This window comes from Danio rerio, chromosome 7 (genome assembly GCF_049306965.1).
Source record: "Danio rerio strain Tuebingen ecotype United States chromosome 7, GRCz12tu, whole genome shotgun sequence".
Taxonomy (NCBI): Eukaryota; Metazoa; Chordata; class Actinopteri; order Cypriniformes; family Danionidae; genus Danio; species Danio rerio.
The window spans coordinates 9140004-9152500 of NC_133182.1; the positions used below are offsets into that span (position 1 = coordinate 9140004).

Below are 12497 nucleotides of genomic sequence, written 5' to 3' on the forward strand. Positions count from 1 at the left end.
AAAATACATTTTTGTTGTAAAAAAAGCACAAAAGAATCTGACCAAAATTCTTAAACATGGAATAAAAAGATGATATGATAACCTACAGGCTTCCATTTGAACGGCTCTATGCACAGCTAACATTATGATTTAAAGCCAACAATAAACTTCCGGTGAAAGCTTAATGTGACTTAATTCAATTCCACAAGGTTGCTTTTACAGCAACGATGCTGTAATGTAATTAAAATACATTCAGTTCAACAGAGTTAAGCATTCATTTAGTTGTTGAATCATAAAACGAGATGAAAGACCGTTGTAACCACTAGCATCGTCAGTAGCAACAGGCTAGCGCAGGAACTCCATTGAAAATACTGGGGTCAAATACAGCTGTCATATTTTAAAGATGTGACGGGGGGAAATGGAGTTTAATGCAGTGCTTCTTTTCCGATCTGAGACCCACGTCATATCGTATGTAAAACAGGCATTGAATATCACTGATTTTTAAAGAAATCAGATCTTAAATGTGATCATTTTATAATGGAGAGACACAAAATGTGTAAGGTAATATCCAAGCCTTTTCAAATAATTGAATAACTGAAATAACAGTCAGACTTGAAAGCAATATACGTCATAATCAAAATATAAACTTTTATTTTTATGACAGCCTTCGTAGTGCGACAAGCCTCCACGTCATCCTAACGCTGATTGGCTGTCTCACGGCTGCGGAAGTGAGTCAGTGTGGCGTTGCAGGTTAGCTCGCGTACAGCAACAAGAAGAGAATAAACATGTGTTAGTTATTATATATTTTCAAAACAATATCGTAAAACAGCTCAAAGGTGCTGTGAAGGATGGAGGCGGAGGACGGAGCGCGTGTCCGGAATGAAGATGTTCCTCCGCAGAACCAGGATCTAAGTTTCCTTCAACCGTCTGGTATGTAAACATGAGCCCAGGCTTCACTTTACTGAGCTAATACTTACCTGTGAACGGTATTTAGATGTATAATGTCAAATGTTTTGCTTTATTAATATCTAATAAGCACATGTGTGTTCGAAAAGGACTCGTCGGTAACAATGAATCGACGTTTTGTAGCGAAGTGATACGGAAATGATGAGAACACAGAAAAAGCTTGTGTATTTAGCCAGTTACTGCTTATTAGTTACAGTAGAACCTGTACTGAATTAGATGCACGAGTTATTTTTAATATTGTATGTATTAAACAGTTAACAATTCAATAATACAACAACCATATATGACAGTTCCCAATTGTTTTATTTTATTTGCAATATTTTGTTTGTAAATGCTCCAGCGTAGTATTAATTATAGTTTGTAGTATTAATTATGCTCCTGTATAGTATTAGTGAACAGTAAACTATAATAAATACTGTAGTATACTTTAGTTTTCAGTAAACTGTGGTGTTACCTTAAACATAGTTAAAGAAAGCTACCATATTGGGTAATTTGTTTGTATTAGTATCGTTGTTGTACCATATAGCAACTATAATAGTACCACAACCGGCTAATACCCCTATTATACTGTGGTTTGGTTCAAAAACACAATTCACCTATAGCGCATGTGTTCGGACTTGTGGGGGAAACCAGATAACCCAGAGGAATCCCAAACAAACATGGGGAGAACATCCAAACTGACCCAGCCGGGTCTCAAACCAGGACCTTCTTTCTGTGAGGCGATTGTCCTACCCACTGTGCCACCGTGATGCCAAAAAGAATTTTGTATTTATTTGTATATATTACTAGTATTTTATATATATATATATATATATATATATATATATATATATATATATATATATATATATATATATATAATATTATTATTATTATTTATTTTTTTATTTTTTTATTATTTGCAACTAAAAGGGCATCAGCTGCGTAAAACATGTGCTGGATAAGTTGGCGGCTCATTCCTTTGTGGCGACCCCAGATTAATAAAGGGACTAAGCTGAAAAGGAATGAATGAGTAATGAGTAACTTTCATGAAGACAATAATATATATGAGCAATTCCAGCGTTATGGATGTGACATTTGCAGTAAAAACTCAAAACATAATTTCACACAGAAAGTATATGTTGACATTGTATCGAAACTTCTGTTTATATTTTCCAAAATAGCTCACCACAGAGTTATGGTAGCAGAAAAATATCAATATGTAAACATGTTTTATATTTTAAATTAGGAAAATAAACATGCGTTATTGATGTGACAAAAAAAGTTTGCGAATTTACAATGGACAACAGATTATTTAGAAATTCTGACAGTTAAACTGCACAACCCAAAAGAAACAATGCTCATCAAACAGGTATGAATCGGCTCACTATAGAATTATAATGATTGATTTTATTTTATTTGACATTTTTGCATTCATGAAGAAAAAGGGTCGTTATGGATGACACATTTCCGTTATGGATGTGACAGCTGTGAAATAGTCACTTGTGTGATTTTGGCAAATTAAATATAATAGTTTGAAATACTGACAGATACTTTTACGAGTATTTTTACAGTACTGTAAAATACTTGCTAAAACAAAAAATGTAGAAACAGTTTGTCTATTTTGGTGAAAACTAAATTATTTTTTATGGCAACGTTGACATTTGCATGGAATTGCCCATATATATATATATATATATATATATATATATATATATATATATATATATATATATATATATATAATTGTCTTCGTGACAGTTACTTTAATAATACAATTCATGTCAATGACAATGAGGTAGATGATAATTATTATGTTGATTTTGAAAGTTAGACTTCTTTGATGTTGAAAGCTTGTTAAAATAATGGCATGGCATCAAAGTTTCTTGATTATTACACTGGAATGATGGGAGAATATTTCCTAGCTTTATAGGCCTATAAAATATTAACTTTTATGTCAGTCTTAGTACACAATGTAACAACAGAAGAGTCAAACTCTAAATAGGAAACTAATCAATTTCATTGGCTATTTTTTTGAATGAGAAACGATCTAATCCGATTCAATGATCTATGCTAATATAAGCTAAAACGTTCGAGCTGATAGAAAGGCAACAGTAACTCAAATAACCACTCTTTACAACTGAGGTCTGCAGAAGAGCATCTCTGAACACACAACACGACCAACCTTTGGGGCAGATGGGCTACAGCAGTAGAAGACCACACCGGGTGCCGCTCCTGTCAGCTAAGAACAGGAAACTGAGGCTAAAAGTCACCAAAATTGGACAATAGAAGATTGGAAAAACGTTGTCTGGCCTGATGAGTCGATTTCCGCAGCAACATTCTGATGATATGGTCAGAATTTGGCATCAACAACAAGAAAGCATGGACCCATCCTGCCTTGTATCAACAGTTCAGGCTGGTGGTGGTGTAATGATGTGGGAGATATTTTCTTGGCACACATTGGGTCCATTAGTACCAACTGAGCATTGTGTCAACACCACAGCCGACCTGAGTATTGTTGCTGTCCATGCCATCCCTTTATGACTACAGTGTACTCATCTTCCAGGGTATTTTTTTCTCCTGGCCCGATCGGGCAAGTGGTTCAGATTTTTACTTGCCCTGCCAAAATTTTCTCTGGCCCCACCAAAAAAAGAAGTTAGCCATTTAGTTATTCAGCATAAATTTTCTTTAAATACAACTGACAATTTAAAAATGATTTAATTTAAATACAATACTGATTAGATTAAAGTAAATTGTTTCATGTGTGGTTTAGTTTAATTATTTAGTTTTTTTATGTTTTTTGTTTGTTTAAAATCCACCAAAATTCCTAATTTTATAAGCTGGCTTATTACATCAGTCTATAATACTGTCAGTATTTTTCTTATTCATTTATTTGTAAATCTTAATTTAAAATGCATTTCACTTCTTGTTCTTGCTTGATCCATCAACATAATAATCATATTAGCTGCACGAATCGCGCTTACTGGGCAAACAAGTTCTGAAACAAACGTTTGGGCATGAAAGCACGCAATTGACAAACAGTCGCAGCCAAATTAAACTTTAGTGACAAAGCAGCACTGGCCCCTATCGGGCCAGTAACCATTCTTTATACTGTCCCGAGCGTCTTGCACACTGGCCCCGGGCCAGCTGGCAGTCCTTATTGTTGAGCCCTGTCTTCTGATGGCTACTTCCAGCAGGATAACGCACCATGTCATAAAGTGTGAATCATCTCAGACTGGTTTCCTGAACATGACAATGAGTTCACTGTACTCAAATGGCCTCCACAGTCACCAGAACGCAATCCAATAGAGCACCTTTGGGATGCGGTGGAACGGGAGATTCACATCATGGATGTGCAGCCGACAAATCTGCAGCAACTGTGTGATGCTATCATGTCAACATGGAGCAAAATCTCTTAGGAATGTTTCCAGTACCTTGTTGAATCTATGCCACGAAGGATTAAGTCAGTTCTGAAGGCACAAGGGGTCCAACCCGGTACTAGAAAGGTGTACCTAATAAAGTGGCCGGAGAGTGAATAAGATTATTTTGTAGGGAGGTATCTGACTAAAATACAATAAACAGCATGCAACATGGATGCTAAAGAAATAGATTATGTTTTATGGTTTTCTGTTGAATCTTTACACTATCGAGGCAGCGAAATTCAATCATCCAATAAATAAATACAATAAATAAATCACAAGGAGCGTTTAGTTTAATATTATGTGCTGATAAAGAAAAACCATGAAATTCAATAGGGTGTTCTAACTTTTTCACTGGTGTGTACTAATTGACCTTGTGTTTTGTGTGTTTTTGCTGCAGTCACTGCGTTCATGTCGGAGTATGGCTGGTATCTGCTGTTCGGATGTGTTGGAGTGTATCTGCTCATCCAGCATCTCCGCAAGAGCAGATCCTCCACACAAACACGCAGCTCGTCTGGCTCAGCCGAGGCTCACGGTCAGAAACAACAGCGTCTGGACACTAGAATACTTAGAAATGAGTGGAGATACTGACGTGTGTGTGTGTGTGTGTGTGTGTGTTTGTGTGTGATTGGGTTTCCACGTGTGTGTGTGGTGGGTTTGCATGCATGTTTGTGATTTTGTGTGTGCGTTTAGATGTGGGGTCAGTGGTGAGGCGTCAGGAGGCTCTGGAGGCGTCCCGCAGGAGAATGCAGGAGGAGCAGGACGCCAGAGCAGCTGAGTTCAGGGAGAAACAGCGCATGGTGAGGCTCATTCATTCATTCGTTCATTTTCCTTTAGCTTAGTCCCTTATTTATTAGGGGTCACCCCAGCGGAATGAACCACCAACTATTCCAAGTAGTATCTGGATGCAAGCTGAGATTGCATCACTCAGTGATGCAATGTCAGACACAATGCACTCAATAATAATAATAATAATAATAATTCGTTACATTTATATAGCACTTTTCTGGGCACTCAAAGCGCTTTACACAATGGGGGGGGAATCTCCTCATCCACCACCAGTGTGCAGCATCCACCTGGATGACGCGACGGCAGCCATTTTGCGCCAGACTGCACACCACACACCAGCTGATTGGTGGAGAGGAGACAGAGTGATGATATGCCAATCATGATATGGGGAGGGTTAGGAGGCCATGATGGACAGAGGCCAGTGGGCAGATTTGGCCAGGATGCCGGCGTTAAACCCCTACTCTTTTTCGAAGGACATCCTGGGATTTTTACCGACCACAGAGAGTCGGGACCTCGGTTTAACGTCTCATCCGAAAGACGGCGCTCTCTGAGCAGTATAGAGTCCCCGTCACTATACTGGGGCATTAGGACCCACACAGACCGCAGGTTGGGCTCCCCCTGCTGGCCTCACTAACACCACTTCCGGCAGCAACCTAGCTTTCGCAAGTGGTCTCCCATCCAGGTACTGACCGGGCGCAGCCCTGCTTAGCTTCAGTGGGCGACCATGTGAAAGTTGCAGAGAGCTAGCTGCCGGCAATGGAGTGAGTGACGTCACTGTGACGGGTGGGGTTAAGTGAGCGCATTAAAAAGCTTTGGATGCAGCTCAGATTGCACTGCACCCACTATTCCAGCAAATGTTTTACACTGCGGATTCGCTTTCAGCTACAACCCAGTACTGGTAAACATTTAACACACACACACATGCACTACGGCCAATTTAGTTTATTCAGTTTACCTATAGCGCATGCAGCAACCACTTGGATGATGCGACGGCTTCCACATGACAACAGCGCCAGTGTACAATCCAGAGACAATTCAGTGTATGGGGATGATTGAGAGGCCTTTGTAGGGACGGTATACAGTTTAACCCAAATAATGACCAGTTTGTCAGATGAAGAAGAGCCAGAGTCAGAGATTCAAATAAATAAATCAAGTTTACTGAAGATAGTTTGCAGTTTCATCAGCAGAAGCCAGCTTCAACACTCGCAATGAGTTCCTAGGCTGGTCTGCTTACAATCACAAATCAATAACTATTATACTCTCACATGACGTCATTAACTGCGTCACACATACAGGTGTTCTAACCTGATTGGTTAAAACACAGATAGACTAGGAAAATATGCACGTGGGGTTTGTGCGAACAATTCTGAACAATATCTTAAAGGTGCAGTAGGTGATTGTCTTCAGAAACATGTTTTGTTGTGCTGGCTGAAAGTCTCTTCACAGTCCAATAGTTATGATTACAGTAAATGATCTAAATGTGTTTATATGTATTTTTATATTCTGGGGAAAGCATTAAACTAAAAAATGTTCATCCAATTAAATAGAGTCGGACCGTCATCTCCCTTAATTCCGATAGGCAGGTCAGACTGTCTGTCAACAAATATAGATTCTGACTTCTGCGCATCTGTTCACGCACATCCGCCATTAGCGCGTGCCCGTCTGCATCACAAACGCATGCGCGCGAGCAAGCTGCGGGTCGCTCGCAGATGCTGAGTCGGAGGCGCCGAAGGACAGCTGAACTCGGGCCGATTACTGTAAAGCCAGTCGCGGGTATAATTCGCCCTTAAAGCGGCCGCACGGTCACGAGACAGACCAGGAGAAATCAAAAGCTGAATTGAAACTTTTGAAAAACCTGAATTAATATTGGAGTTACTTTAGCATGCTGGAGGAAGGACGACACCTGTTTTAAAACACTTCTGTTTTAAAACTATTTTAGTCAGGCTAAGCTGATGTTAGATTGTGTTCTGTTATGAATGAATTACATGCACAGACGTGATTTTCAGCCACTGAAATCTCCCGGTGAAAGATTGATGTGATTATTTTCAGTTTCATAAGGTTCTTTGACAGCATCTATAATGTAGATTTAAATTTAGTTTAACAACAAAACACCAGTAAATAGCGCTATTCCGCCTAACCTGCTTTATTGAGCTGAAGTTGCTTTTATATTCACATTGGTTCATTTTTGAACAATGACAGCTATACTGTTTACCATGCTACTCTGAATATTTACTCTGAAATACCATGTAAGTGTGGCTAAGTAATAAATGTAATTCCTGCACGGCGTTGGCACTAACTAACTGGCGAATGACATCAACTAGTGGGTTGTCTGTCTGCTGTTGTGATGTGGTGCGCGCTCGCGATATCAGGGGGTGTGGCTTTGAATCACAGTTTCTCCCCGCCTCTGAAGATATTATGCTAAGCGGTTAGGATTTTGGCAGATCACCTACTGCACCTTAAAGCATAAACGTCAGACATCCACAAGACTGTTTAGAGCTGACTCCAGACCTGTGAAACAGATCCACAATCAAATAGAACACACACACCTAAAGTATAATCTGTTTCTTATCCAAGGCTGAGTGTGTTCTCAGCCGTCTTAATCAAAACTGGTTAAAAGCCGGTATAATCTACATTCAGGCAGTTTTATCCTCACCACACAAAGTCTATCTTGAATAAAAAGTAGAATCACTTTAAAAGAATTAACTGTAAAAACAGCAAAATCACTTTAGCCATTTTATAAAGTATTAACTCCTAGAATAACAACAGAAACAGCTGCTTCCAGTCCTCAGCCTAAGTTCCTCTCAAGGTCTCCGAGACCTCTGACCTAATTTGGTGGCTCCTGAAAGTAGTTATACAGAGACAGGCACTAAATATTCTTATATTAACTAATGTGTTGACTTATTAATTAGTTTAAATCAATTCAAATGTAAATACTCATCAAATATTTATATTTAATAAAACAAATTATGAGGAACAGGATGATGAAAAGGAAAAACGTTGGTCCATGATAAGACGGATTGGAAAGCAGAAATCCGAATCCTTCACCATGATGGGTAAGGACCGATTGAGGAAATTTGGCCTGGACACCGGGGTTACTATACCCCTACTCTTTAGAAGAAGTGCCATGGGGATTTTAATGACCACAGAGAGTCACGACCTCAGTTTAACATCTCTTCTGTAAGACAGTGCTAACTGACAGCATAGAGTCCCATTCACTATACTGGGGCTTAAGAACCCACTCAGACCGCAGGTTAGGCGCCCCCTGCTGGTCTCACTAACACTACTTCCGTCAGCAACCTAGTTTTCCCATGTGGTCTCCCATTCAGGTACTGACTGGGAGCAACCCTGCTTAGCTTCAGTGGGCGACCATGGGAGCAATTACAAGTTGTAACACACAATTAAATTAAATGCATATTTTGCAAACTACACAAAATGAGGCAAGAACTTTAATGACACTTGCATGTTATGATCTGGAGGAAGAAGAAACTGGTCCATTTGAACTGTAACAGTTCATGACAAAATCTGACAAGGTCCCATGCGCAGGGCCAGATGGAATCTGCGGACGTTTTTTGCTATTTCTGCGAAGAATTTTGGTAAAAATCTGCGGATTTCTGTGGAATTATTTTAGGAGTATCCAGCGGAGTATCATAACTATAACCTTAATATATGAAATAAAAAGTAACAAATTACTGAATAAAAACTGAATAAATTCAGATTTACACATTTACTCAAGTAAATAAACAGAATTAATGATGGGCTAAAAATCTACAGAAATCTGCGGAAAATCTGCGGAATTCTGCACGTGCAGATTCCGTCTGGGCCTATCCATGTGTAATAGTCTCTGCTGCTACTTTCCCCGCGATCCGCTAGTGTCTGAAAACACTAATTCACGGTTTACCGGATCTGGCACTACATATTTGGTGATGTACTGTATCAGGGAAAAGATTCGAACCCAACATGATTTATTTATTCGACTCCGAGTTGACTATTTTGTTAAAGAATCAATCATTTTAAACACAGTGATTTAACCCTCAGCTGGATGTTTTCATTTAATTAAAGCTGTTACACACTGCATGGAAGCTCCCTTAATCCCATAATAGTTGCTCTTTAAGCACAAGTTATATCAAGATTTATTATAATAAACAAGCTGCATTAAATTATGATGAATTCATAAAATGTTCTGTGTGTGCGTATACACACAGTGTAGCCATATCAGAACGGCCCAAAACTCTAAACTGGCTCGAATAACAACAACAACAATTAAAGTTTGAGCCGAACATATGAAAGACACAGACGATTGAATTAATAAATTCACGTCCCGTCAATACTCTTTAATTGTCATTAATCATAAGTTTCCAAAAGAGATAAAACATTAACAAAAATTAAGTAGACGGGTGAGGCAACTAAGGAAAACATGTCTCTGATTATACTGTTTTTAAATGAATAAATCTTACCTACAACTCCCGTGAAAGGAATAAAAACAGGTAAGTCTTCCGGGCCACTGCTTACCTTCACCAAACTAAATAAATAACAAAACGTGACTATGTTTTCGTGGCAGATAGTGGTTTATTTTTCAAAGTATCAAAATAAACAAGCTAGTTAACACATTACGAAGTAAAGAATAAAAAGGTTAACAAGAACAAAACACTAAAGAGGGCGGCATGTAGGATCGCCTGGCATGCGGAGAGAGACTGAGCTGCCATTGCTGTCAGCCTTATATACTGGGAATCCCCAGTGATGTCACGGGCGTCATCCAATCCTGGACAAGCCGGCTAGAAAAGCTCCTCCTATAACTCAAGCAACAAGCACAAACCCGCAACACATAAATAACTGAATTACATAAAACGCAGACCCGCGTAACAGATGTGTTTTAAAGAAATACTGCACTGTGAACTTGGCGTCTGTGTTGATTATCTTTTGGTTCTTCATCTCTTCAGCTGGAGGAGGAGAAGAGGAGGCAGAAGATCGAGATGTGGGACAGCATGCAGGAAGGAAAGAGTTACAAAGGGAGCGCTAAAGTTGCACAAGTAAGACATCTGTCAGTGATATTTCTGTCAGATTACATGTGATTTTACAGATGATTTCTCATTTTCAGCAGAACACAGAAGAGGCGGCTTCATCCAGCTCGCTGAGACCAAAGACAGAGAAGAAACCCCTGCGCAGCAGTGGTATGAACGCTTTACATAAAGTGTGTGACTGTGTGTCATTTTCTTTGATAACAATCATTAAACCATATTTAGCTTAGTGTGTTTTTGTGATGGTCTGATTTGGTTTAAAGTGAGAGTTCACAGAAAAAAAAGAGAATTTACTCGCTGCTTACTCTCCCCTGAAGAGAGGAACGTTTTTATTTGTTTATTTTGATATTATTTATTTATTTTATTTGTTATGTTTTTATTTGTTTATTTATTTGTTTATTTTTTTATTTGTTTTTTATTTTTAAATTTTGTTATTTGTTTTTATTTATTTAATTAGTTACTTTAGTTACATTTTTATAATTTTTTTAAATTTTAAATAATTTATTTATAATTTATAATTTTTATTTTAATTAATTTGTTTAATATTTTAATTCAATTATTATTTATTTATTTGTGTTTATTTAAATTTTTATTTATTTATTTACTATTACTTGTTTTTATTTTTGTATTTGTTGTTTATTTGTTTTTTTATTTAACAATTTACCTATTTTTTATTTTTTTAAATTGAAATTATTTATATTTATTTATTTATTTTATAATATTATTATTATTATTATTTTTTTAATTCAATTATTTATTTATTTGTTAATTATTTAATTTTTTTGTTTTTATTTTTATTTTTTGTTATTTATTTGTTTGTATTTAATTATTTACTTTTTATAATTTGTTTACATTTTAATTTATTTATAATTTATTTGTTTATTTTTTTAATTAGTTTATTCTTTTAATACAATTATTTATTTATTTATTTATTTTAAAAATGTATTTGTTATTTATTGTTTTTTTACTTTATATTTTTTCTACTTTATTTAAATTCTTAATTCTTAATTTAAAATTACATTTTAAATTATTTGTTTTTAACTTTTGTTTAATGATATTTTTATACTTTATTAAAATGTTAAATAATTTATTTATAATCATATATTATTTTTTTATTTTAATTAATTATAACTTTTCAATTATTTATTTAATGTATTTATATATTTTTTTAAATATTTGTTTGTATTCATTTTTACTTTATTATTTTTATATATTTATTATTTTACTATGTGTATTAAATATATTATTACTAACTATATTGTTAAAAAAATAACTTTCTAAATACTGCTAGAATGTAAATTTTCATAGTAAAGCTGTCATTTATTAAGGCTTCACAATTCTGCACATTAACCTGAGATCTACTCTTCCATTCTCTGCTGTCGTTTATATTTGCTTCAATAATGAAAGTGTGTACATGTGTTTTGCCTGTGTTCATTTGTGTGGGTGTGTGTATTGTAGGCTACAGTCCTCTGTCAGGAGACGCTGGAGGCTCGTGCTCCTGGAGGCCCGGCCGCAGAGGCCCGTCTGCTGGAGGATGAGGATAAACGCCCGTCAGACTCGTCTCTGACGCTCCCACAGGAACACACACATCTATATCTGAATGAAGCTGTCAGCCTCATCACTGCACAATAACTCCCATAATACACACAATACAGAATCATTGCATTTCCAATCATGCATACTGTTACTTTTAGTCACACTTTACAATAAGGTTTCATAACTGAAGTATTTACTTACTTATAATGAACAATACTAGTACAGCATTTGTTAATCATAGTTCAACATTACCTAATGCATTATTCAAATCCTAAATCATCATCGTTAACACTATGAGCTAGCATTAAATGGCTTTATTTTCATGAACTAACATTAACAGAGCTAAATACTGTAATATATTGTTTATGTAAGTAAATATTAACTAATATGTCCTATTGTAAACCATATTAACCTATTTATTTATATTACTCAACAAATATATGTATTCTTAAATGAATATACTGTAGTGCGCAGCTTAAAACAAACATATTCAGTTAAATTAAAGGTTAAATTACACAATAATGCTTAAAATAGACAATTATATACTTCTTTTATGCATAATAATCACATTTGCGATCAAAATGACGTCAATATCCACATTTGTTTTTCTTTTCTGCCTTGTAAATGATTTTTAAACAAGTGTTTTTCACTTTCTTTATGATTATTATGATGGTTATTATGCCAGTGTATGATTGACGGCTTCAGATGACGCCTCCTCACCAAAGGTATTATTTACTCCCGAGGCGGCTGATGAGTTTCAGTAATGAAACGTGTTCCTCTTTTTTTATTTCGTTGTTGCTTTTGCACTTAAATG

General features: G+C 36.3%; 1 protein-coding gene across 1 annotated transcript in view; it reads left to right on the forward strand.

Annotated features, from left to right (window-relative positions):
* Nucleotides 1-678: 678 nt before the first annotated feature.
* The window catches only part of selenos (selenoprotein S), a 14026-nt gene continuing 2207 nt past the window's right edge, over nt 679-12497 (forward strand). Inside the window, exons 1-6 of the mRNA NM_001045334.3 lie at nt 679-909; nt 4744-4878; nt 5037-5143; nt 10070-10159; nt 10228-10300; nt 11606-12497. The exon at nt 11606-12497 is cut by the window's right edge and continues 2207 nt beyond it. Of these exons, the coding sequence (NP_001038799.2) occupies nt 828-909; nt 4744-4878; nt 5037-5143; nt 10070-10159; nt 10228-10300; nt 11606-11691 (573 nt within the window). The 5' untranslated portion in view covers nt 679-827 and the 3' untranslated portion in view covers nt 11692-12497. The remainder of the gene's footprint in view (nt 910-4743; nt 4879-5036; nt 5144-10069; nt 10160-10227; nt 10301-11605) is intronic.